At 37.2% G+C, this 26,331-nt stretch overlaps 2 protein-coding genes across 8 annotated transcripts; one reads left to right on the top strand and one right to left on the bottom strand.

Annotated features, from left to right (window-relative positions):
• Positions 1-3,855: 3,855 nt before the first annotated feature.
• dedd1 (death effector domain-containing 1) lies at positions 3,856-18,844 on the bottom strand. 7 transcript variants are annotated; one of them, XR_008357941.1, is made up of 7 exons: positions 18,754-18,844; positions 17,460-17,954; positions 16,379-16,483; positions 16,063-16,191; positions 12,754-13,854; positions 9,185-9,355; positions 7,898-8,502 (listed from the first exon to the last, which is right to left on the bottom strand). XR_008357941.1 is itself a non-coding variant. In XM_053494798.1 (6 exons), the coding sequence occupies exons 2-6, from the start codon at positions 17,911-17,913 to the stop codon at positions 4,931-4,933; spliced, it is 1,083 nt and encodes a 360-aa protein (XP_053350773.1). In that variant the 5' UTR covers positions 17,914-17,954; positions 18,754-18,844; the 3' UTR covers positions 3,856-4,930. The 7 variants fall into 7 exon arrangements, 4 of the variants coding, with proteins under 4 accessions (XP_053350773.1, XP_053350774.1, XP_053350775.1 ...); XM_053494798.1 differs by lacking the exons at positions 7,898-8,502; positions 9,185-9,355; positions 12,754-13,854 and adding exons at positions 3,856-4,937; positions 5,560-5,947; XM_053494799.1 differs by lacking the exons at positions 7,898-8,502; positions 9,185-9,355; positions 12,754-13,854 and adding exons at positions 3,856-4,937; positions 5,560-5,947 and having other exon boundaries at positions 18,702-18,815.
• A 150-nt stretch (positions 18,845-18,994) lies between these two features.
• Positions 18,995-25,311, top strand: rabac1 (Rab acceptor 1 (prenylated)). The gene is made up of 6 exons (XM_053494802.1): positions 18,995-19,218; positions 19,951-20,031; positions 20,464-20,673; positions 22,491-22,588; positions 23,049-23,150; positions 24,441-25,311. The coding sequence occupies exons 2-6, from the start codon at positions 19,961-19,963 to the stop codon at positions 24,527-24,529; spliced, it is 570 nt and encodes a 189-aa protein (XP_053350777.1). The 5' UTR covers positions 18,995-19,218; positions 19,951-19,960; the 3' UTR covers positions 24,530-25,311.
• Positions 25,312-26,331: the final 1,020 nt, after the last annotated feature.

The following is a 26,331-nucleotide window of genomic DNA, read 5'->3' as shown; positions in this document are numbered from 1 at the left end:
GCAAAGATCCTATGTATATTAAAACCTGACATACAATTATAATGATTTTTGCTTCAGCTGATCTACTCTGTGATCTCTGTCTCTTTCAGCCTGATCTGGGGCTTTTTCATTGTTATCAGAAATAGCCTTAAAAATAGGCCATGAGGAAATGTCACCTTTAGCCAGGGCAATGCAAACATTCAGTTAGCACATAAAATATATACTTATGAAAGTCTTGTAAATTTATACTGATACACTGGGCTAGTTTTCCTCCCACTTCCATTTAACCCTAATTAATCATATTATCACTTTAATTATTTAGGTTATTAGAGTTTATCAGGAGACTTAGGGCACAAAGGGGGGATACCCCCTGCCAATCCATCACAGAGCACACACACCAATTTGGAAATGCCAATTAAACTAATCTGCATGTCTTTGGCCTGCGAAAGGAAAACTCCGTAAAGCTCAGAAAGAACATTTCACACACAGACCCTGAGGCTGTAAATGAACCGTCTACCCTGAAAGTGTGAGCCCAAAGTGCTAATCACTACGCCACCATACCAAACACACACAAAAAAAATGTCTATTCGAGATATGGGGGGAGAAATGTGTTGACTGTTGCATTGTACATAGGCTGGGTAAACGTAGAATTCAATTCTCCTTACATTGGAAGCTTTGTTAAAAAAAAGTGTTTTAACATATTTTATTTTATTTTTTCCTATTTGTGCCACTGAGCTACTGATATGGCTTTATAAAACTTACCTGATCGAGTGAGGTTTGTGATTAGGGCTCCACCTGTGACAGGAGCAACAGAGGCAGCTCAGTTCTCAGTCTGTTTTAGGACATCTAAAGATAACTGAGGTTGCACATAAAAGATGAGGTTTTAATAAAAGATGTTTCAAATAAAATGTTTTAAAAACTAAAATCCATGTACAAGTTGTTTATTTATCATTTTGGTAGCATAAGAAAGCCAAGGGTAGCTCAGTGGTTAAGGCACTGGACTACGATTCAATTCAAAAAGTCCCAGGTCCCAGGTGTAAGCCCCTTGACCACCAAGTTGCCGCCCCTTGACCACCACTGTTGGGCCCTTGAGCTTTTCAGACGTATAATGTAATTCGCTCTAGATAATGTTGTCTTGCCAAAATGTATGTGTCTATAAAGCAAATGGTAAAGAAAACTAAGCACATTACTTTCCAGTATTAGAGGTAGTTATTGTATGGCAGGGATCTTCGACTTCAGTCCTGGAGGGCCTGTTTAATACAGTTTGTTGATTATTTTGCTTAAACGCAGCTGATTCAACAAATCTGTTTACCAGGCTCAGTGTGTTAGTGTTTATCTGTTGGTGAATTACAAACGGTGCTGGGTGCTGCGCACCATGACTAGAGTTAAAGATCGCTGATATCATGGCTGAACATGGTGAGAGCAATCGGCCACTGTCATCCTTTTTTTTTTTTTTACCCGAAGAACATACATTTTGCAGGAGGAATGGTAAGATAAATCCACCATCTGTACACCTACAAGGCTGAACAAAATAAGTATGTGTAAGAAAGTGGCTACAAAGCATACAGAGCGTTTTAAAATCCCAGCAATGCTGCTTCACCTAATGCACCAGACCCAGTGTAACCACCACTAACATGCCCTGTTAGTGTTACTTCTGTGCTGAGAAATACTCACCACCTAAATAACAGCTACTCGGCAGCGGTGTTATGGTGTGCCTGTCCCTTGGCATTACTGGGGTAGAGAAGAGTTGACAAGTTCTTTAGAAGTGATTCAGTCAATGATCATTTATGTACAAAGATTATAGAGGCACCTAATAAGAGAGACAGAGTGAGATGGTTCTTGTCATATCCTTAATAGGTTCCAAGGTTTCTTAACTAAGCACTGCCTGTGATTTACACAACCACCATCCACATGATGTAAAATTTAAAGCAGGCCACCTACTTCAAGTTCTGATGATCCTGTACCCATTGTAGATGCTTTTAATGATAGTCACGAGTCAGTATGGGCACTTTGCAACAAGGGAATAAGTTGTCTTCTCACATTGTTTTATCATAGTAGCTCATATGTAGGATTGGTCCGGACAAGCTTACATTCGATCCTAAGCTTTGGGCCCATTTCACCGATTGACCTGTTGTCCTTCATTGGATAACAATTGGAAGGTACTAAATATTGGGGAATCACCATAAAAGCGGCCATTTAAAATCTTGCTGCTTGCCCGTTTTAAAAGCTTGAAGCACATCAACTTCAATAACTGACTGTTCTCTTGCAGCCTAATATGTCCCATTCCTTGACAGGTGCAACAGTAATCAGCATTAGTGATCATGATCATGATATGGACACATTGATTCTAAAATGACATACATCAGGTTCAAAACAGGTTTAAACCTTCAAGTTTTAACTTAGTTGAAATTTGCCACAACAAAGCAAGACACACCAGATTATTACATTTCAACTGTCATTGACTTAAACACCTTAAAGTGTCATATGTATATGGTGATTACACTTAATCAACTCAAGTTAATTCATTTACAAAACACTGACCAATGGACCATGTTACCAAGCAGATTTATAAGAATAAACATCCTAAATATAAACTTTATATATTAACTGTACTGTGTAAGATCTTATGCCTGAGCTCTTAAGGTCATTTGCACACAGTTTATAAATGTATCTATATTGTGGAAAAGTCTTGTTCTCCCCCCACCCCGCTCGTATCTTCATATTAAATTTTATAGATTAAAGAAATCATCTGGTTCAATCATGGTCATCTGTCTTCATCTGCATCTGTTTTTCATTGGTTCATGACTTTAGTTAATGTTTTTTAAGCTTAAATGATTTACAGGTCACTGTGTGGATGAACACACAAAAATAAACATTCTCCTGAAACTGGTAGGCTATAGGTACAGGGACTGGACTGAAGATGTGTGAGAAAAACTTTCCCTTCAGGAAGCCCGGAGAACTACCATGGTACCAAAGTTACCTTTTATTATTATTATTATTTATTATTTTTTTTTTTTTACCATTTTATCTAACTTCATTCCACACAAAAATGACATAAATCTATACCTACTTTGTACAGCTATTTTCTTTTGTGCTATATTTCTTTATATATTTTCTATATTGTGTATTTTTATTGTACATTTATTTTATTTTAACTTTAATTTTATTCTTTCCTAGTTAAATTCACCTATTATTTTATTTTTCATATTTATTTATTATTTATATTCTTTAACTTTAAGGTCACGAGCAGTTGTCTAAGCATTTCACTGCATATCGTATTGTGTATGTGACAAAAAAAAATTGAATTTGAATAAAAACACAAATGTCTGGCTCTTTGGACATCAGCAACATATGAAGAAATTAATATAGATTTATAGTTGAAACTGTGTGGAAACGGGTCTGAATGGTAGTGGGGGGGGGGGGGAACGAGTGTGAGCTGCAGGAAGCTTTTATTTACTAAAGACTGTACTTGGGTTGGAAGAATATTTTTTGTGCAGCAATAAACGCAAGTTGACTCCAGGACATTAATGGCTGTAATAGTGGGAGTTCAATATGTGAGCGCATGCAAATAACAAATGCCCAGAAACATGATTCATGCAGGATCTGACTTAATTCCACACCTGTAAGATAATTGAAAACAACAGCCTAGCTGTAATTCCTAATCCACAGGAACACTGAGGGCATCTGCTGGTGGCTGGTCCTGGACCTCACAAAACTCTGAGCCTGATACACTTGTGCTCTTGTGTGATTAGATTTCATCAACATTGCAATATTCACATTCTATATTTAATTTTTCTTAAGACCTCCTGAGATGACAAAGCACTGAATAGACGTGATAAAACCCAGACATAAAAACATATGCAACAGGAAAAAAAGCACTTGTGGTAGTATTTTATTCAGAAGTAAATTCCAAATTTAAATACAAACGTCTATACGTGCGTTCATGAAATTAAAATGTTAAACAAAAACAAAAGGAAAAAGGACAGAAAGGAACAATTTGGACTCACCAGACACACAAGAGTATAGACCAATCGCTACCCATGACTACTTCTTTTTGTTTACATTTTCTTTAAATGACACAAAGATAATGTGTGTATTAACCCATATTTTCTTCTTAAAAAAAATCCTATAAAAGTTTAAGTGTGGTTTTGACTTGAGGTCAAAAAGACTGCAGCTTTGTCTGAATCATCTGTTTGAGTGAAAAAGAGTTCTTTTAAGAATCCCTTTCACTAGACATGACTTGTCACTTGTCTCCAAGCATCTCTGAGACATTTTGGACTAGGGTCATGGAATGCTGGTGTTTATTGCACAGATGTTACGTTACATCTGGTCCACAAATACCCAGAATTACCAGGTAACGCACCACTGTTACATTTATTCAGTGTCCTGCTATAGAGAGCACACATACATAAACCACCTTGAAGAAAACAAACATGTTACCAGTGTAGGCAGGTTTTTGTGGCCAGTGACCATTTGGTACTTTCATAACAATATCTTTGATTACAAACGTCTGAATCAAGCTCATCTTGTAGATGCCCAAGCAACATAATTAGAGCAAAATCATTGCAAATTCTTGTCTTATACCCAGCTTCACTTAACTGAAAACACAAAACCTGTTTCAGCTGGGTCTCCTTTACTTTAATATGTGGTGTAACCAAAGACATACTGCAAAACACACAACATTACCAGCAGCACAGAAATCTGCCCACAGCTTTATGGTGGTCTGAACGTGTGTGCCATAGATTAGCCTACATACATAAATCTATAGCAAAACTTTGAACCTGTTTGGTTACGCGTTCGTGTCTCTTTCAGCCATACTTGAATTCAAATCTCTCTTCAATTTCATATATCAATCCATGCAAAGACCTTCCTGCACTGTCGTGAATAAATTAACTCAAGAGCACTTTTCTTCTTTCTTTTCTCTCTTCCTTTTGCAAGCATTTATAATTTCTCAGGGCCTGTGGATGAAAATTAGTGCACATTAGAGATTTACTTGAATAAAATTATAACCAAGCATTCAGAAGCAGAAATTGATTGAAAGATTGTCAAAGAATACAGATAGAAGTAAGAAAGAAGCACTGAGTAGCTGACAGGCATGTTCATATGGTTGTTAATTTAAAAAAATCTAATGTAAATAATCAACATTCCACACAGCGATTAAGATCAGTAACACTGTTTGTGATATTTTATTAATAGAAAAAGATTCTGTACAAAATTAGTGTTAACTGGCCAAACATATGTCAAATGAAAAAAGCTGAGATCATCTACTGCCCCCTAGTGGCAGAAATGTTTTTCCGACCCTTTAAAAATAAAAAATCTTAGCTGGATTTCACAGTAAAAAAGAAAAGAATTTACAGACAGCACAGACTTCACTGTTTATAAGGAGTGTAACAAGCTTCCCGCACTAAAGCCTAATTTTATTCAAGGGCAGGAGCTGCCTTTTTAAGTTACTTAAAATATCCACACAATGACTCATCATTTAAAAACTCTTTCAGTAGTTGACTGCAAGCGACTAAAACCAGCGTCCTTCTTAATAATCATGTCCTGGACAACAATCTCATAACAAGGACACTTTCTTACCCATGCACCGGGCCGCTTGCAGTGGTGTGTGTCTGGTTGCTGAGCAGCAGCTTTCTGCCCTCTTCATAGTCGTCCTGGTCGACGCTGACCAGCAACCGCACCCCCTCTTGGCCAGCCGCTCTCTTCAGAGAGTCTGTGATGAAGACGCCTTTGAGTGCTTCCAGCAGCGCGCCACTAAGGTAGTCGGCCCAGAACGCGTCCAGGTTCTGCAGTTCAGAGAATTTGATGTCGCAGACGATGGAACCGAGGTCACGGGCACGCAGCAGAAGGCTGGCACGGCTGAACAGTTCAAACTGACGCTCCAGAGGCTGTTGCTTATCCGAGGAGACCCTTGCTCGCAGGGCTGACTCGTGCTCCGAGTACTCTGCCCGGACACGCAGCCGGATGTCTGCCGTGAGAAAAGAAGAAAAGGAAAGGAAAAGAAAGGAGGGATGGAGGGATAGTGAATAGAGATGGGACGAAAGGTTAACAGCCAACACATGGATGAGTTGTTGAAGACAGAAGAGTGGGTGACAGAATTAGAAGATAGTATTTGAGGAATCAAAGAGGTCAAACAAGCAGAATGGGCAAGAAGATATTAATAAATGAAAGAAAAGAAGGTTGTGGTGGAAGTGTAGAGTTGAGAGATAAGCAAGAGAAGAGAGGGATGAAAAGATAGGAGAGAAATAAGCAAGAAACAAACAAAATGTCAATTACTCAAAAGACTCAGCACATTAACAAACAAAAAAAAACGTGGCTCATATGAAGTCTTGAATGTTATTTCACATTAATAGTGCAAAAGGACAGTATTTCTTGGCTGAGAACTTATTGGGTTTAATGTAAAACGTTTCTGCTCAGAAACATTGGGAGTCTAAGCAGCAAAGAGCTGCGTCTGAGCTCAACAGCCTGACAGCCATGACTGAAACGCTAACTGAAATGATTAAAACAAATGAGACTATAGCTGAATGTTTAAATATACATTCACAAATTAAGTCAAAGGAGAAGAATAATGATTTCAGTTCTAGAAGCAGACAGTTGAGACAGGCTGAACACTTTTGAGCTGAGCAAATTCTGAGTGAACAATAACAATTGATCTCACAAAAGACCATGCACTGCAGTTACTCAACATGGTGGGGCTTTCGGGTAACCTTCACTGATGGCACATGGAACCCACAATGCCAAGTGATTTCCGCTGAATGTTCAGCTGTCCCGTTTTAACTTCGCAAACATTTTGGAGTCACAATTCACGTTGGGGAAATTCAGCATTAACCATCACGAGTCCACCGAGAGAGGGCTTGGTTTCAGTTAATTCAGTGTAACCAATAAAACTAGACCACAGTTCCCGAGTTGTAAAAATTTCTTCTATTTCAGGGTGGACTGTCATTCGAGCAGAACTTTTAATTTTTTTTTAAATTTTTTTAACTAAAATGTTTCATGAGGCCAAGTATTCAGAAGTAGCACAGGCTAATTAAGAGTGGTGCTACCTTGTGGTCAGTAGTTTGAGAACAGGAGAAGGAACTGATGTCATGCAACAGCACAGGGCACAGAGATGGCAAGATACGATTGAAAGATACATACTGAACCAGCGCTTCCTTGTGATGTCATTTCCTTTCATGTCATGAGGAGTGGACCCATCGATCTTCAGAACATCGCTGCAACACAAATCCAACCTTCCCACCCACAACCTTTTCAGGTTTGGTGACTTAAAAGCGAAAGAGTAGCTTAAAAACGTAATGGACACATTGAGTGTCAGCATGAGCATCTTTCTTTTTTCTTTTATAAAAAAATAAATAAGGAGAATAGCAATTCATAGCTGTTATAAGATTAGAGCTTAGGATACTTGTCGTCATTCTTGATTATGATTCTAATACAGCAAGTTTTTTAATTTATCATGTATGAAGGAATAATTATATAATTATAACTATAGAAAAATCAGTACAAGGAGACTAAAAGTCATTTGCAAACATTAGGAAATTAAACCTCCTCTTTCACTGCTCTTTATTATTAAAAGCACTTCTTAGACAGCAAATAACATTAAACTAGTATAATGGGATTTAACTAGTGAGAATTCTAACTAAGAGCACAAGCAAAGGTGACTAATTCTTAGTTTTTAATTGATATACATTAAAGAATAAGTAATATAAGCATACATACTGTAAGCTTTTAGAATTGAGTGTTAAAATAGGTAACTAGAAACACATCAATCTAATTGGGATTTTCCCCTTGGATCTATGTCTTTCAAAATACATAAAATTCAATGTTGATTTGCACAAAACAAACTGGAAACATAAATTGGTTTAAAGCTTTTTTTTTTTTTTTAAACAAAACAAAACATTCCCCAAGAGATCCAATGACAGCGTACATTCGCACAGCACTTTTTATTTTGTTTCCTTGCAAAGCACCTCTCATGCTGTTATGCAGCGAGGACATGGTGCTTTTGTTATTGTTTAAAAAAAAAAGGAAAGAGAAAAAAAAAAACTTCTCCATCAAGCTTCCACCTCCACTACTTTGCTTAGGCAGATGATTCAGTACAACATACATGAGGCAACAGTTTTTCTCTAATGATGGATTGAGTGTGAACTGTTTACAAAAGATCAGACAGAAGGACATTTGAGCAAAATTAAGTTAATCCATGATGGTACAGTAAGCTGTTTACTTTCCAAATTTGTTATTTACAGTAAAAATTTAAAACAGAACATTTCACCTTCTTCAACAAAAAACACAACCTTTAGTTACAATTTTTACGAGGAGCTGCTCCATGCGAAGAGCTTCCACACTATATCCATCCATCTTTTGTGACGAACAACAAACCAAGATGGAGGGAGAGAGAGAACAAGAGCAGGAGGCTGATGACCAACTGCTCGCTATTTTAGCTTGTTCTTTAAGTGCGCTCTCTCCCTCTCTTAGTATGTGAGGATGGCCAACTTGTTTTGTCCCTGACACTTGAGTCAGTCTGTTTTTCAACTGTGGACACAAAGGAGAGAGAGAGAGAGAAACAGACAAGCAAAGTTTTGCGATGAACGTTTTCCAAAGGCTGTTCCTCTGTTGCGGTTAAAGCAGGCAATTTCATAAGCTTCAATTCTATATAGATAGAAATAAATTTAATTTGTAGTCCCCCCCAAATGATATTTACGTCTACATTTCTTTTTTTAAATTGGATTTTCAGCAAGAGCTCTGTTGGGTCATTTTCCTCAGAACTGCTCACAAAATGAAAAACTGGGCATTTCTCAAGGTTGAGCTACCACTCAAGGCAGATTCAGGTTTGTTATTGTTATTGACTTCCTCAGTTTTGATCGGTTCAAATGACACGCATTCAGGAGAACCCTGATAGCTGTGAAAGGTCTGTGAAAACGATATTGTTTCAGAACAATTTTCCCATTATATGAACGTTTCTTTACCCACTTAGCAATGATGAAAAACAAAGTAAAGAACAGTTTAAAAAAAATTCTGCCTTTCTTGAGCCAGTTCTGCGGCCAACAACTTTCTCCAGAATTCTGTACTACCTGTTCCCCCAGAGTCTACTAACAGCACACAATTAAAAACAGCTCTTTTGGGGAAATTGTTTGAAGAAGTGGATTGTTTATAATGGTAACATTCAGCACTTTCACCCCTCCTCTTAACCGAGTGAGGACGGTAAACTTTTTACCTTAGACATGGACCAGGCCTCATGAAGGAGAGCACGAGTGAGAATCAACACACTTGGCTTGTATGATGTGTATGACCGCACAGAGAGGACAGCACACGCCCTTTAGTGTGGCGTGCGCTCTCTTTCTCTATCCATTCTCCTGCTTTTCCTACCCATTCCTGAGCCAACCTGCTGGAATCAAATGTGGGGTCAATAGAGCAAAGAGCACTTTCAGCACGTTCAGGAGCACAAGGTCAAAGGGCATTCACGGTAAAGTAGGACTGTATATTAAATGGTAAACTTCTTTTAAGTGTATAACCAACATGTTGTAGGAATAATGTAAAGGACATAGACACAGTAAAAGAAAATTCTTCTTTAACTAAATTTGGACATTTTAGAAATAATGTAAGGAAAAAAAAAACTGTTTAATTTTAAGGTATTGTGGTATGTGATCATTTCATTCTTTTGGGATACTAGATCTTTCTGTTTTTAGTAGGAACAAAGCCAATTAAGTAAAACAATTAAATAAATGCCAGTCTAAACAAAAAGGGATATCATTAAAATGCTTAAAAAGAAAAAAAAAAAAGTGTTAAAAATAGCTTGTACTAAACAACATTAGGTTAACGCTTTTAACACAGTCACTGCAATATTTTTCCATTATTTACAAAGAGCTAAAGTACTATGCATGCTCTCTTTTAGGTTCCCGTATGTTAAGAAGCTTAAGCAGTAATTTGCGAAAGTAAATAATAGCAATAAAATCTCATTCATTTGGCTGTACATGTACTGACAGCGGATCAGCGAGCTTCGCCAAGTTTAGAAGTAGAGAAATGGGCGGGGGTGGGCATACTCTAGAGAGCCTGAAAGCATTTGCTTTCAGTCAGAACAGGTGTATTTTATATAATGTCCCAGCATGATGCTATGTTGAGAGAATGAGACACAGACATGAGACAATAAAGAGAAAAGATAATGCGATCATGCAAAATTAGGATGGCTGGGAACCTGAAGCAAAACTACAACAAACACTAGACATGACATCTAGTTAGTCAAATATTTCACATGGGAATAAAAGTCATAATTTGGCTATTAAGAATAATAATGGAGTGGAATGCAATAACTAGTTAAAGGTCCACTAAGTAGTACATCCAAATTTTAATGATGAGACCAAACTCTCTTACAGCCTTTTCACTCTATTCTCACAATTAGACTGTATTTGCACATGGGGCAAGGTTTGAACAAAACAGAGACATGTCTCATTTTTAAACAATTGAAAGGGATGGATTGAAGAAAATCGACGCAAACTCGACATGAACATTTGGGGAATATTAATAGACAAAAACACAAGAATTTGCTGCACAAGGCTTACTTTACTTTTGGGTTTTCTGAACCAAACAGCATTAAAATAATTGATGCAACCACTTGGATTATTAATTTAATGGGGGTCGAAGGTTGTGAAAGGTAAAAAATTCTTACTGTTACTGAACAGGATTGACTACAATTTATAGCTTCGACCTACCAACATTGTTTTGACAGAAGTCATTGAATGGATCAACATACTGCTTTTTAATTAAGTTCAAAGTGCTCAGTGCAGATCCAAGAAAGATGATGGAAGATTTTTGCTAGGCAGAAATCTCTTTTGGAGCCATTTCTAAACAATGGCAGATTCCAAGCTCAGTTTAATTACAAGTCATTCAAGATGTCCAGCCACTTCACCAAGGTCTGACCACTTGGACAAATGAATAAACCAAGGTTTGATCAGAGGGTACATTAGAAGAATTAAAGGTGAGGCGTTAAACCAATGGAGCACTGTACAAGAAGTTAAACATGTACAGTTTAACTGTACATGTTTAACTTGTTTGGAACTGTTTTGCTGCCAGTGGAACTGGTGCACTGCACAAAGCAGAGGGACTAATGAAGGAGGACTACTCAAATTATAATAGAGACAGATATAATTTGGAAAGAAATTGCATCTTTTAACAGAGAAATAACACATATGAATCCTTTAAATAGGAAATCGACACTATTGGAAATTTGTAGACAATTAGAAATTAGATTAAAATTTAATTGAAGAGAGGACAAATACCCAACCAGAAATCTACCAGAAGCTGGTTGATGACCACCAAGTGTCTTTTAAAGATGAACTTTATATGTTATAATTAGCCATATATTAAATGTGCTGTATGACAATGACTTTTTACCTTTTGTTGTACAATTTTTATGTTGTGTTGATCAAAAACATACTAATTAACGTACGTTATTCTTGTTGCAGGGGAAAAGACCAGTTACAAAATTCACTGGAATTAATTTGGATACGATATTTTTTATTAAAATAAATTTCATATCTACACCTAAAAATAGCCTTAAACTATATTATCCTAGCACTGGATTATGATTGCTGTATTGGGCAATGTGTTGCAGCTGAAAATTAATTAATAAATAAAACATCACATTAGTCTAAACGTATTTTTAACCCCTGATGTTTGAAGTTTTAAGACAGAAGCTCTGTTTCCAAAGAGGTGATCTAAACACAAACACAAATGAAAACCTCTTGACTGATGAGTACTAGAAAAGGACAAAGCCTGGACATTTTAAGCACATGAACAATATTTGGATAATTATAAATTACTTGAATTTGACATTTAGGTCTAGCACCTGTGTAGCAAGATTCTGAAAAGGGATTATATTTTCTTCTATGTTAATGTTGATGGATAAAATGACAGGATAAAACTGTAGGCTCAGCATCGTGTTGCATTCACCGTTAGAAAAATCAACCGTTTCATTTAATTCCTGAGAGCACAAAAGTGTCTTTTGGTTGATTTGATCCTAGATTCCTTCATTCTTGATTATCATCTTGTAGTATAAAATTGTGTAATTGCTACAACAAGCATACAATATACAGCTGGTCTTGTTACTTGTCTAAGCACAGTTTAACTGTAATGTTCAATTCTAGCACAGATACAATTCTTTTCATTTGCGAGGTTCTCTTAAGTAACACTAAAGTGGTGCACCTGCAGAAACAAACAATATTTTTATTTATTATTTTAGACATAGTGGATTAAAAGTCGTAATAATTACGTAATAATATTAACTATATTTATTTCCATATTTTTATTTAAGATTTCTAATGAAAATTTTTGCATTTATCAGATTACTTCCAATTTATTTCATGCTTAGTGGGTTTTCATTTCCAACTTAATTTTCAATAACATTTTATCTGTATAGAAATTTACAGGAAAACAAATTCTGGATATAAATTGAAAAAGAAAAATAATTTTTTTTTTTTAGCCTTATCTGTTTTGTCCCTAATGAGCAAGCCGGATGTGAAAGTGTCAAGAAAAACTCCCTCGGCCTTGGGGACTGCACCAGTTTCACACTGCTTACCAAGTGCTAGCCGTAATGTTGACTGCATAACCAAATAGTAGCTGCCCTACATGTCACAAATGTGCAAAATTTCACATTTGCTATGTCCCTCACTTTTTATTACAATGGCAATAATGGAAAAACAGATTTTCTTTACACTTAGTGGACCTTTATCATCACTCAATCCATATTTCTTTTTTATTTCCCAGTGACTAATGCAGTAGTTTGTTTACCTGGTACGGCAGAGCAGCATTAAACATGGCAGCAATTTGTAATGACGGTGAGGCACTCTTTCTTGCCCACTCCTTTACCTATTTATCACCCTTTCACTGTTCGAACAGAAAATATGAATCACCAACCATTCTAAGACATCCACGTTCATTTAAGCAAACACTGATTATTTGGTAAGGTGTCTTTAAGGGGATGTAATGTGTTTTTCATGATGCATCTCAAGGCTTTAGAGCAGGGGTGTCAAACTCATTTTAGGTAACAGCCCGCATTATATTTTCACCAAAGTAGTGGGCCAGACCAAAGAAAAAGAAATGTTTAGTCTTTTATTTATTATTTAGTCGATATTTAATAAAAAGTCCATTCTGAATGGAGATTTTATTAAAACATGCAGTTGTCCAAAAGACTAGCAAAAATGCTTGTATTTTGCCCGTTTTTCCTTTTATAATTTATTGCAACAATTTTCATGAAACATTATACCATTGAACGAACCTCGACTAAAAAAAAGAGAATCTCCGACATGTTTACACAAATTTCAAAGTTACTTTGTATTTAGTAAGTCCCTTTTTTGCTTAAATGAGAGTACACACTTGAGCTGGCATGGATTTCACAGTTGTGGTAAACCCTCTGATCCATTATATATGAAAACCATCAGAGTTTCATCGGAACACAGGCTTCAATAGCCGAGATTCGTCATGAGAAAAATCTGATCCATATGTTTGACACCTCTGTTTTAAAAAAGCAATGAGTGAAGCTTCTGTATTCTGGAATTTTTTTAAAACACTGTTTCTTCACGGTCCACACAAAATTGCTTTATAACAGACAAATCAATGTAATATAATGACCCATTTCATGAGGATACCCCTGTGTGCGCTAAGATTTTATGCATTTTTTTTTAAAATTCTGCAAGCCATTAAAACTCGACTTTAACACTTTTCCACTGAACAGCCTGGCACAGCTTGGTAACAAACCTGAACCTAGAACTGTCTGTAATATGACAGAATGCAGGAGGAATGGTTTCTCACCATACACAGCTAGCCATGAAGGCAGGATTTTCTCAGGAGATTTCCAGGTGGTGACTATTAACAGACAACTTGAATTTGTGTCTAGAAAAATAAAATAATTTAAATGAAAGCGGGTTGAAGGTAAAATATGGGTGGCACTGAGACAGGTTTTTACTTAGATCACATGTAATAAATGCAAAATACAGAATATCAATACACTGGAACCTCGATTCACTCACGTAATTTGTTTCTGTTCTTGACCCGATTTGGTTGTAGAACGATAAATTTTTCCAAACTAACACATGTACATAAAATTAATCTGTTCACCGTCACTATGAACTATATTTAACTTTTGATATTTTATATATATATTTCTTTTTAACAAAATATAATACAGCATTAATATAAAAACTGTACCGGAGCAAGCGAACACTTCATTTCTTAGGGAGACTCACTGATGTGAAGGAATGGAGGAGAGGGAGATGGGTGGGTATGGTTGGGGAGGAGGGGGTAAGTGTTTGGATAAAAACACTGAGTAATTACCCTTTAGGGGTGCTCTCTTTTTGTTTCTTGGCTTCTGGTTCATACGTGGCAGCCAATTTCACTAAAAATCTATCCAGACAGATAAATTTGGATTCATTTTTTCTGAGTTGCACAAAGGAGATATCATATATTAGATATATGTTCATAAGGTGCATGATTCTGCTCACCACAGTTTTGTTCAGATAATAGTTTTTGAAAAAGTTTTGGACGTTACTCCACTTTGCACAAAAAAAGTTTTCTGAGCAAAACTGATGCACGGTGACGCACCCGTGCCTTAGTTCAGCTAATAGCAGCAGCTTTGGGATGGCAGTTCCTGGGAAGTGTTCCAACAAGGAGTTCGTGAACAAAGGCAAATTTTTAGGCAAATTTTTTGTTCCCATTGTGAGGCATTTGTGAACCGAGGTTCCACAGTAATTTATTTGGAAAAAAGTTGGACATTAATAAAAAATTTATCAGAAATATTGTTGGCTGTGAAATTCTTTCACACAATTGTCTTTCAAAACAAAAAGATCAGATTCTAGTCAGACACATGAATCTGGATTATTCTGAAAGAAGGACTCTGTTTGAGGACCATAGCTTTAGATATGTTTTTAATCACCTACCTCAGTTTGAATGTGGCAAAGGCAAAACAATTCAGGCTAGGTAGCCTGTATATAAACAGCACAGCTTCTGGTTAACTTGCCAAGCTGAGCTGCACCATACAGTGAACAAGTGCTATTGTTTTTGTAGTTCTTTCTATAACAAGAGATGCATACATGTCAGTCTAATCCTGTTCTTTCCAGCCTTTCTTTACTGATATCCATTCACTTGGCATTATAAACACCCGGACTTTACTGGATTAGCATTCCTAATACATATTTTTCCACCTTTTGTTTGGTTTGTAAAGAGACGTACACATCATGTGAACAGCAAGTTGTTATTAATAAACAGAAAAGTACTTAGATGTACTAATCTAAATACTGGGAGAGTCAGCTGTCTTGATGTGATGAGCAATGCGGCGTGTCTCTGATTCAGACACTGAATCATCCTTGCATCATAACGGCACAAAATGGCTGCCCCATCTGTGACAGCCTGGTGTGCCTCTTAAAGACGGAGGGTGTCAGGGTGACATAGCTTTTGCTTGTTTTGTGTATTTTGCACAGAACACTGTACTTTCGCTGCAATTAGATGAAAAATTAATTCAAACAAATAATTCAAATTAAACCAGTGAAGGATCAGAATGATCAGAGTCTGTTGGATTACTAAGAGAGCAGAATACCTACAACTTTACTATGTTTAGGTAAAGGAGTTTGCGTCTCTGTTTCTGTAATGGCAGTTTGATCTAAAGCAAAATTTTAAGATGAGCAGTAGTCAGGTTAAAGTGCTGACTACATATAAGGAATTTAGCCCTGAAGGGGAAAAACAGGCTAGGACTAATGCTATCAAATATAACATACAAATAGTAAAGTTTGAAAAACATGTTTGTTTGTTTTTTTTTATGTGAAGCCATGGACAATAACTGTATTTGGTCATCTGTATGCATATCAAAACCTAAAACCTGGCAAAGGAAGTAAGGTAGCATTTTTTTTTTTTTTGCGAATTGTTTGATAGATCAAGAGACAGAAAACAGCTGACACAAACACTATAGAAGAATCCAAAACTTTAAACTGTGGAGAATGACCGACAAATGAGTAAGGGTGCAAAAATAAAGGTCTAAAAAAATATTTAAATGAGCACAGAAAGAAAGAGCGAGCGGGAATGACAGAAATGAAGGTAAATTGGTCTTACCGCAGGTCACTTTGTTCGTCGAAGGCTGGGGCATAACTTCTGATGTATCCCTGGCCTTTCTCGCCCGGCCACGCCCCCTACCCCGTCTCCTTCGTGCTGGTGCGGATGCCTTAACAGCTGAGCCAACACCTAATCAACAGATACACACACGCTGTCATGACTGTTTCATACTATTTCACAGACACCTCCCAGGTGTAGAAAAATCACAAGCCCAGGCAACAAGGACAAGCACAACCCTGGAGAATTTCACCAACTTGAAGTTGCAAGTTTGTGAATTTAAAGACCCAAAATAAAAAAATAAATCATCCCAACTCACCCGCCTTCCACTGAGACGCTTGTGTGTTTGCCAGGTCTGAGTTAAAACTTGTGTGTGAGTGTGCTCTGCTTTCCATGTAGCTTACAGCTTCTCTCTCTGGTGACACTGTCAGGAAGAATGCAAGAATGGCTTTTGCTTTAAAATGACACCCACAATATTCCTTAACATTAAAGCAAAACTCCACATGGAAAAACATTATATTGGCACCGTTATTGTATTATTCCTGTGCCCAGCTCGACACTGCACTCGGCTTACCTCCCAGGGCAACACTGTTAGCCAACTACAGTGATGTGTAATTTTAAAATAAACAAACATTTATGTGATTTTAAACTTAAGGGACAAAGGTGAGAATCTGAAATTAGATCTTTGAAAAAAGGGCAAGGGTTCTTTCTCTCTCATCCACATATTTCCAGGAAACATTGGTAGGCTTAGTGCCACACTAATGAGAAACCCAACATAAATGTAGTGGCAACTGTACCCATTGGTCTTAAAAGTCACAGGATGCAGTGCAGGTATATGACAAAATTGTGTCAAGGGTCAAGATGATGAGCATAATGGCACCACAAGCAGTGGTAGCTTAGCGAGCTGAGGATTTGGGTTACCAACCGGAATGTTATCGGTTCAAGCCCCAAGTCCACCAAGCTGGGACGGGGGAGCTCAGTGGTAAGGGTGTTGTACCGATCATAAGGTCCCATGTTCAAACCCCTGCACCGCCAAGTTGCCACTCTTGACCCCTTGAGCAAGTGTACCCTCAACTGCGGATAAGGGCGTCTTCCAAGTACCATAAATATAAATGTAAGCTGTTGGACCCTTGAGCAAGACCCCTAACTTCTGCTCCAGTAGAGTTGTATCCTGTGCTCTGACTCCATAGTTATTAAAAATAATGAAACAATATGCATCACGCAGGGCTGGACTGAGTGAAGGATTAAAGTGCTGCAAGTACCATCAAACTGAGCTCTGTGTGTGTAACATAGAAAAACACTGGTGAAAATAATAAAATGTATCTTATGAAACAATTACAATAGGCGGAATTTTATGATGAGCACGGCTGCTTCAAATGTATGGTTGGTTCATTGCTTACCCGTTCTTCTTTTCTTGCTGGAGACAAACGGTAAGAGGTCGTGCCGTGTAAGGACTCGAAGTAGCTGCAAAAGAGGTTCCAGGTTTGCTTCACTTAAAAAGCCACGTCTCTCCATTTCCAGCAACAGCGCAACGCCGCTCTTCGGCTTGCAAAGGCCACCAAACGGACCTGGCTCTCCTTTGGGACATATCCTGCGCCAAGCCTCCACCAGGCATGGGCAAGGAGAATTTACAGGTGCATCAGAGTCTGGTGAAGCATCTTCAGTCCAGGTTTCTGGATCAAGAGGATGTCTGGCCGGGTAGGCTTCATCCAGAAGGAATGACAGGACTTCGACGTCGGTCTCCGTCAGCTGGGAACCCACAATTTCAAAGATTTCATGAAGAGACAGTGTATCATAGTAGCTCAAGCAGTCGGTCTCTTCCCAGTACAGAGAGTATCTCGAGCACGCTGCCATGGTTCACTGCTGCCAAAGTCTTCCAGGAAATCAAATCGGTTCTGCAACAGGAAAGGGTCATAAATATGGGTTTTTCTTGATAAGATTATCAGCAGACACTGTGCTGTTAACCAACATTAACTTGTTAGTAAGGAATATTCATAGTAGAGGAAAGATCTAGCTTGAATGCTACGTAGATGTGATGAATTAGTGTTTAAATCAATTCGGAAAAAAATAAGATAAAACCTGAAAAATTAAAAAACGCCCTAGCGCAATGACAATGCGAAATGTGACATCACTGCATCACGTGTCTACCTTATATAACGTAATGTAATGCAAAAAACAAGCTAAATAAGTGATATACATTAATAGATACATACGTCTACTGGACAGAAAAACGCAAACAAATCTGTATTTTGTATATACACACAACTGTTTGTTCGGTGTGTTAGGTTAGCTAAGCTTCTGCTCGCTCGCTAGCAAAAAACAGTGTATTTTTATGCTACCTTTACCTAGCTAAACCAGACTCAGAGTCACAACAACAAACCACAACATACAGTCCACAGTGCTCTGGGTCGGGTTGTACCGAAATGTTAACACTGGACCGGGTAAATTTATAGAAACGAGGTAACGTTAAATATTAATCGCTATGCTAGGCTAGGTACACAATACCAGTTGCTACGCTATGTAATGTTATGCTAGATTACCTGACTAGCTCACAAACAGCTGATATTCCAGTGACGTCAAGCTCCTCTTAGTTAAGCTTTCAAAATGGAAATTAATTTTTATTGTCCAGGTTTTTTATTTACCTTTATGGCAAATATACCACAGTGTTCGAAATCTTATGTTTAAACCACTTACTTGGGACAAACTAAGAGTTTAGCCGATGACCACGGTCAAATTTCTCGAAACGTCCCTTCACACGTCAGTGTGGGCGGTGACCGTGCTAAAGAACGACACACACTGACCAATCATGTGCAAGGAAAGACAACGCCACGAGCCAATCACAGGCGCGCTCGACTCGAAACAAAAATCCGTCATGTTGGTAAGGGGAAACACTAGTTTATATTCCGTAATAGCTCTAATATTATTGATTATTTCACGATTTCATTTGCTACCAGGGTTCATTAGAAACAGCGAACAAATAAAAGAATATCGAATATGTTCGATTGTTCAATGTGTGCATTAATGCAGTACCACTAGAGGGCGATAGCGAGTCAGACAAACAAGGAAAACCCAGTATACCGGAAGTGGGGAGTGTGAAGCCGTTCCACATCAGCACATCCGCATTGTGTCGGCACGAGAAAAACAACGCAGATATAAACAGTAAGGAGTGTGTGGTGTGTTTTTTTTATATAGTGTTATTAGAAAAATATTATTAGTGTTGTAACGAGTTACCGTGTAACTATAAAACAAAAAAATACCGTTGCATTGTGATTGAACTTTGTAGGAACTGTTTATGTTGTTAAGGAACATTATGACTTTACACTAACCTGTCTCACATTACCTTATGGGATCAACTGTGAAGTTTCCTTCCATTATAGGTTGCTTTCTTAGCTAACTATTCGCTTAAACAAAGCTAAAAGATAGAAAATCTACTTCTTACTTGGGCATAGACATAATTTTCCTGCTCATTTTGGACTTCAGTTACACATACTGAATATCACACACACCTCCCTGTCCCATGTATACAGTACACTCAATGTGGTAGGCACATAACCTACAAATTTTACACCTCATTTAGTGGACTGTTTGGGTGGAAATTTACCCCGGCCCATCTGCATGTCAGGCGAGAACCCTACCACTGATCCACCCATGCCAAATTTTATGTGCCGTATAATATACCTATTATATTTCCACTGAGCGGCCAGGTCTAGGTTGGGCCGAAAATAGCTTTGATGTCCCGCACCCATTCAGAAGTATGCAGTATGCGACTGGAAGGAATCACTCATCCACCTCACCAGGCTACAGATTGTTTTGTTAGAAATGTTCAAATCAACATCACAATGCACGTCATATATCACTCTCTGTGTGTGCTCATGTGTGTGATTTATGTAGGTGTATAGCAATGGATATGAAGTCGGGTGACCCTTTCAGCGGTGAGGCTGAGGAGCTCCCTGCAGTAGGAATGATCAGCAGGTAAGAACAGACACACATTGGGTATAGAAAAGAATCAGCTCCCTTTTAAATAATTGCATTTTGTTGCTTTGCAGCCTCAGTGCAACTTTTAACATCCCAGTAAAAAGATATAACACCAACATGTCAGAAAAAAAGAAAGAAAAAACAGAATCACTGATTTAGGAAAAAGGACTTGTAATCTCAACCAAGTGAAGCTAACTTCACATCTTCTCAGTGGCACACAAAGCTTTGCAAATTTAGATGATATATCTTTATGCAGCTGTATAAAACAAAAATTGTGTCTGTCTTCATTTCAGGCTGCAAAACAACAGCCTTTTTTTTCTATACCCAGATGTGTGTCTTATTTGAGAAATAAAACATTGCCAAGAATACTGAGTTAGGAAAATCAGGCTCATCCTGTCTCTTTCTCCCATACTCTCCTTGTGTCCGCAGACTCTTTCCTAAAGGCTTTTCTGGGAATATGGCAAAGGAGTGGCTGGACCGTCGACGCAAATCTATCAGGCCCTGGGCCAGCTTTGTGGATCAACGCAAATTTTCCAAACCGAAGAATTTCGGTGAACTGTGCCAGCGTGTTGTGAGAAACCTGGACGCCTTCCATAGCAACTACACATTTATCTTTCTGGGGCTCATCCTCTACTGCATGTAAGAAATCTCTTTAGCACTTACATTAGTAATTAAAAATAATTTTTCCCAAGGATGCATCGCTGTTTCATGAGGCTTTTCTCTGGTATTTCCCACAGGTATCGTAATTTCAAATGATATTTAAGTGGAATCAATTACTTTATTTAAATGGAAAAATGCATTTAAAGGAATGTATTTATTTTATAGAATAAGTAAATCCAGTGCTGCCCAAGGTTATGAGACACTGTGACTGTTGACAGAAATTGTCTGTTTTATTGAAAGACTTCAGCTTAATTGCAGTGATTACACTAAACAACAAATTTTATATAATTTTTATAGAAAATAATGGAAATCCTACAGAACTTTATTACCCAAGAATAGATTAGATTCTGATAAAAAGTGTTAACAGTGTTTAAACTATAGGGAACTATATTTGCTAAGGTAAAAAAACAAATGTCAGAAACTGCTACTAGCCTGACATAAATTGCTGCCTCCGCTAAACTTGTATGGTCTATATTTTTGCATTGCAATAGTTTTTGCAATGTCCACTTAAAAGTATTTGTATGAAATTTTAATAAAATAGTGTATACTGATTAATATAACGATATATGTTTCCTACTGATAAGAAATTCTGATAGGATTGGGAGAAAAAAATAATGGGACTAAGAATGCACTGGCTGGGGTTGGCTGCCTGAATAGGAATCAAACCCAGGTCATAGAGAAAGCTACAAATACTGGCCGGTGGCCAAACGTCTACAGAATGAAATGGGTTTTTGCTTTTTATTAAATCCTTTTTCACAATCTTTACCACATTTATTTTAAACACTCAATAGGGTGAACTTCTTTTGAACCATTACTTTAAAAATCACATTATAATGACAAGCAAAATGTAATTGGAAAGGGAATCAAATAGGTGTAAAAGAACTCGCATAAACAAAGAAATGGCTTCAGGCATCTAGAGAATTAATCAAATCAGGTCCGTAGGCGGAGCTCATGAAGCACAACTAAAGAATTAAAGAGAATCTACAGTGCAGTTAATTTTTTTTTTTAACATTGTGGAATAGAGGTTTTTTTTCATAATTTGATTTTTAAAAAGTGAATCTTATATTTTAGATTAATTATGCGTCAAATTAAATATTTCAAGCCTAATTTAGAAGATTACAGCTTGTAAAAAAAAAAAAAACGAATGGGATTTCAGGAAAAAAAACGATGAAGGTTAATAGAACACGCTTGTCAGAATTAAGAATGAATAGAATTAAGTTGGCATTCTGTAGACCATCAGTGTTATGGCAGAAGTCCTATTGCTGGTCTATAGAAGAGGATCCCAGAAGAGGATTTTAGCAAAACTAAATGTGTATGAAAATGCCTGATTGTAGTTCATAAACTTGTTAACAGCCTTTCTAAACTTTGTTAACTTTCTAAAGGTTAAAACAAATTTTTATTTAGTGTTTGTCTGTTTGCATGAATGTGTAAATTTTATGTGTAAATAAATGTTTGATTAGCACATTAACAATATAAATGACAAATGTTTTTGGGCTGTTTGACTTTTAGGAAAACGAGACAGAACTGTATCTGCTTGTCTTTTCTGTATCATCCTCAGAACACATCTCACTTGTTTTTAGTGGGTACTTCTTTATGAAGCATCACTGTAATACTGTCATTTTATCCATAAAATAATAATTAATGCGTAAGCATCAGTGACTGTTGTTGCCCTTCGGTAATATTATTCTGACCTTTTAAGAGCAAGAGGTTTTATTTAAGAGCATCTTTCCAAATTTAAGTCAAATACATTTGAAACATTTACAAAGTGAATTTTTTTGTTTGTTTGTTTTTCACAGTATCAGCTCGCCCATGCTGTTGATCGCTTTGGCTGTATTTGTTGGTGCCTTTTACATCATCCACCTGAAGTCACTAGAGTCCAAGCTGGTTGTTTTCGGTATGTATGTGTTTTTAGGTGTAAATGTCTATGTTTTAGGCTACATTCACATTACAAGCCACACTGTATAATTCTCCAGGTCAAATCAGATTTGCGAATCATGACAGTTTACATTCATAATTTTTTTAATGGACGTGATTCGTAAAGTGACTCAGATCCAATCTAAAAAAAAAAACAACAGATTTGTGTGTTTAGACATCCCTAAAAATCCGATCTGAGAACAGCCCAGAAACAAAATCAGATTTGAGGACAACTGACCTTCATGTCTTAAAATCAAAATTGACTGTTGCTGTTCTTATTTAACGGCCTAATGCCATGTGTTATTTCATGAAAAATCCAGATTTTTTTTATAATGTAGAAAATAAATCTAAACTCGTGTCCAATTTTTTAACTGGTACTTTAAATGGCAACCTGCTAAGAGGTCCGCAGTTGTATCACCATGTGCTGTCCTTTCCGTCAGGGCGTGAGTTGACTCAAGGTCACCAGTTGGGACTAGCTGGAGCAGTGTCCTTACCCGTGTTCTGGCTTGCAGGTGCAGGAACAGCTGTTTTCTGGGTACTGGGTGAGTATCCCTTCTCTCTCTCTCTCTCTCTCTCTCTCTTTCTTTCTGTCTCTGTCTCTGTCTCCCTCCTCCCTGTTCCTACTATGTGATTAGTGTTAATTTAGTTTATGAAAATATTCTTTGACAAACTTTTTTCCTATGACTAAGATGAGGTGATGAGGCGTCACAGATATCAATGAACAATGACGAAATCAGCATGCATTATTGTTGATGAAAAAAGACAAGACTAAAATGTGTTTAAAAAAAAATAAAAGCTAATATAAAATCTGTCTTTTATTTTAGTCAGCATTACATTTTTGTCACAATCCACTGTGAAACGTTCATTTATTATGGCATGAGCTGCAGTATTTTTCACGTCTCGGTGCGCGGCATATCAGTACTAGTTGGTGCACGCATTGACGGGCTGTTTCAAGCTTAGTCATCTTTAACTCTTTGCCATGACAGCAAAAAAAGAAGAGATGATATTTGGGCCCCTTTTCCTCATATTGAACCGGAGGGGAAAAAAAGCCGATGTGTAGTAATATCGGAGGGGGAAAAGTGTGCTGGTAGAAATACCACAAACCTGAAGGGACACATGAAGCCGTACCAAAAAAATCCCAAGGTAGTTTTACAGCCTCTTTGTGGTAATTATGTGCTGTTATATGTGATGCATTTTATGTTATTTTATAACTAAACCCTTGTCAAACCCATTAAGCTAATAGGTTAGCAAATTATTCTGTAATATAGAAGCTACGGTATCCCAACAACAGTTCAAGTGAGTAAATTCATATAAAAAAAAAAAAACAGTTTCAAAACACTTAATTGTCCATACTGCTTCAATTGTTGTTTAGTTAAAAAAAAAAAAAAAAAGTATTGGACATGCAGCAGTTGTTCTGATGGTTAAAAATAAATATAGTTAGCTGAAAACATTAGATAAAATAAATTTTAAATGTCAAGATAATTATTTTGTGAAAAACAAAAAAATTTTTTTTTTGCTAGACTAGATTGACTATAGGGTTAATTAATAATAATCTTATTGCTAAAATCTACATTTTCATTTACTAAAATTCTTTCTCTGACTAAAACTAGAATAAAATGCCCTGACTTCTAGTCGACTAAAACTAAAAATCTGATAAAAACTAACAGCCACATTTACCCAGGCACTAAGACTAAGACTAAAATTAAAAATGGCTGACAAAATGAACACTATATATGATGTTTAGGAAATGGAAAGCTGCCTTGGATTGATGATTAAAAGTAAAACAAGTTTCAAGGGGTCTCCCCAATTTTTTTTATGTCTTTTTCACACAGGTGCTACGCTGGCTGTAATTGGCTCCCACGCTGCCTTCCGTGAACTGGAACAATCAGACATGGAGGAGCTTCTGATGGAGCCTGTGTAACTCGTCAGCTCTTTGAACATTGAGCTCTTTATTTATCTAGACGTCTTTGCCTGCACATTGTTACTGCTTTCTGATAAGTCGTGATGAATTAACAAAATATTTAATCCATCGCCCATCTGTGAATAGACTGTTATTCAGGAATTCATGTGTTGTCTTGTGTTCCAGCTACGGATCAGATTCTTTAATTATTGTCCAGTAAATAGATGAGACGTGCTTTTAAAAGCAGACTGGCGTTAATTCGCTGACAGATTTAAGCACAGTAGGACACTCATGGGTATGCGAAGATACTTGGCTGTTGCATATCGAAGGACTGCATTAATAAAAAAAAAGAAATCATTGCACAAATTAAGGCTGTAACACATCCCACGAAATAAATAAAAGACCCTATGTGTTTTCTTTTCCTTTGAATAATTTAAAAGTTTGCTTTATGAAAAATAAGAATGGAATATTATCTACAGTAGGAGTGTTACAGTTTTTGTGAAATTATGCAAAAAAGGAAAAAAAATCTGTCCATGGTGCCTGTCAACATTATTATTATTGTGGTGGTGATTATTAATGTTGGGTTTAACTCTATTATGACATACAGTATCAAAGAGCTTCATAAAATGCAGGTTACTCAAGTGCTTTCATTGCAGTTCTTTGCAGTCTTTGCCAATTGTTTTTTTAATCACATAATATTTTTGAAAGTATCTTTTTACGTATTTCTTTTCTGAACTCGTCTTTTATCTTCGTGTTGTATTTTGATCAAAAGGAAAGTGCAATAAAGGCCTCCGCTCGTAAAATACCGCGTGCTGTGTTTGATGTCACTGCTCATAATTTGCCAGGATGAGCTGAAGGAGAATAAAAGCCTTTGTAATCTTGCAAGGCTTTCCATCAATAAGCATCGATTCACAAGCCTTCCGCATCCTCCCGCTCATTTTTCTCTCTCGCTCCCTCTTTTCTGTCTCTTCTGCCTGGTTCTCCTTTGACCCCATTGACCTTTCCGGCCTCTTTCCCCCTTGCCTGCTGACAATCTAATTTTTTTTTAGGTTGCTATAGTGATGACCTTGGAGGAAAGGCTCAGACTCTGGCTTTAAATTATACTGCGGCAAAAGAAGCCGGCGATCGATACTCCATTACAGTGGTGCAGTAAGAAGAGGGAGGGAGGGGAAGCCACTGCAGTGCGCTCACACAGAACAGCTTACAGGGGTCTGTGTGTCTCTGTCTGCGTGCGTGTGTGTTTGTGTGTGTGTGTGTGTGCAATGTACTGATGCCGACTTTTGCAAGTCACGACTTGGTTCTGATATAGAAGCTTCTAGACAAAACCGCAGACATCAGCATATTAACAAAGAAAGCTGATAAATTCCTGGCTTGTATACATTACGCTCCTGATATAGTAGATGTCCACAAACACGCATCAATATTCTGTAAATATTATATTTTGTGTAGACTGCAAAATTCTTGTCATTTAATAAATGTTAAATTATTTCATCTCAGTGACCCATTAATTTATCACTCGAAAAAAACAGAAATAAAGACACAGAGTGTTCTTGGTTGTATTAAATGTTCTAGATGTTTTATTGGAGTTGATTTTTTGTTGCTTCCAAACACATTTATTTTTTTCTACAGTTTGTTGAATTTAATGTTCATCCCTTTCTTTAGTCTCACCCCTCACACCTTTCTGAGATGGCACATTGTCCCCAAGCATTTACACACCCATACATACTGTACAACCTCTTTCTATTTACCGCTCTTTCACACACACACAGCACAAGACCTGGGGCGCTCCGCATACCACACACCACACACGTGTTTCCTGATAA

The sequence above is a fragment of the Clarias gariepinus genome, chromosome 4 (genome assembly GCF_024256425.1).
Source record: "Clarias gariepinus isolate MV-2021 ecotype Netherlands chromosome 4, CGAR_prim_01v2, whole genome shotgun sequence".
Taxonomy (NCBI): Eukaryota; Metazoa; Chordata; class Actinopteri; order Siluriformes; family Clariidae; genus Clarias; species Clarias gariepinus.
This window is presented reverse-complemented; position numbering and strand designations above follow the sequence as displayed.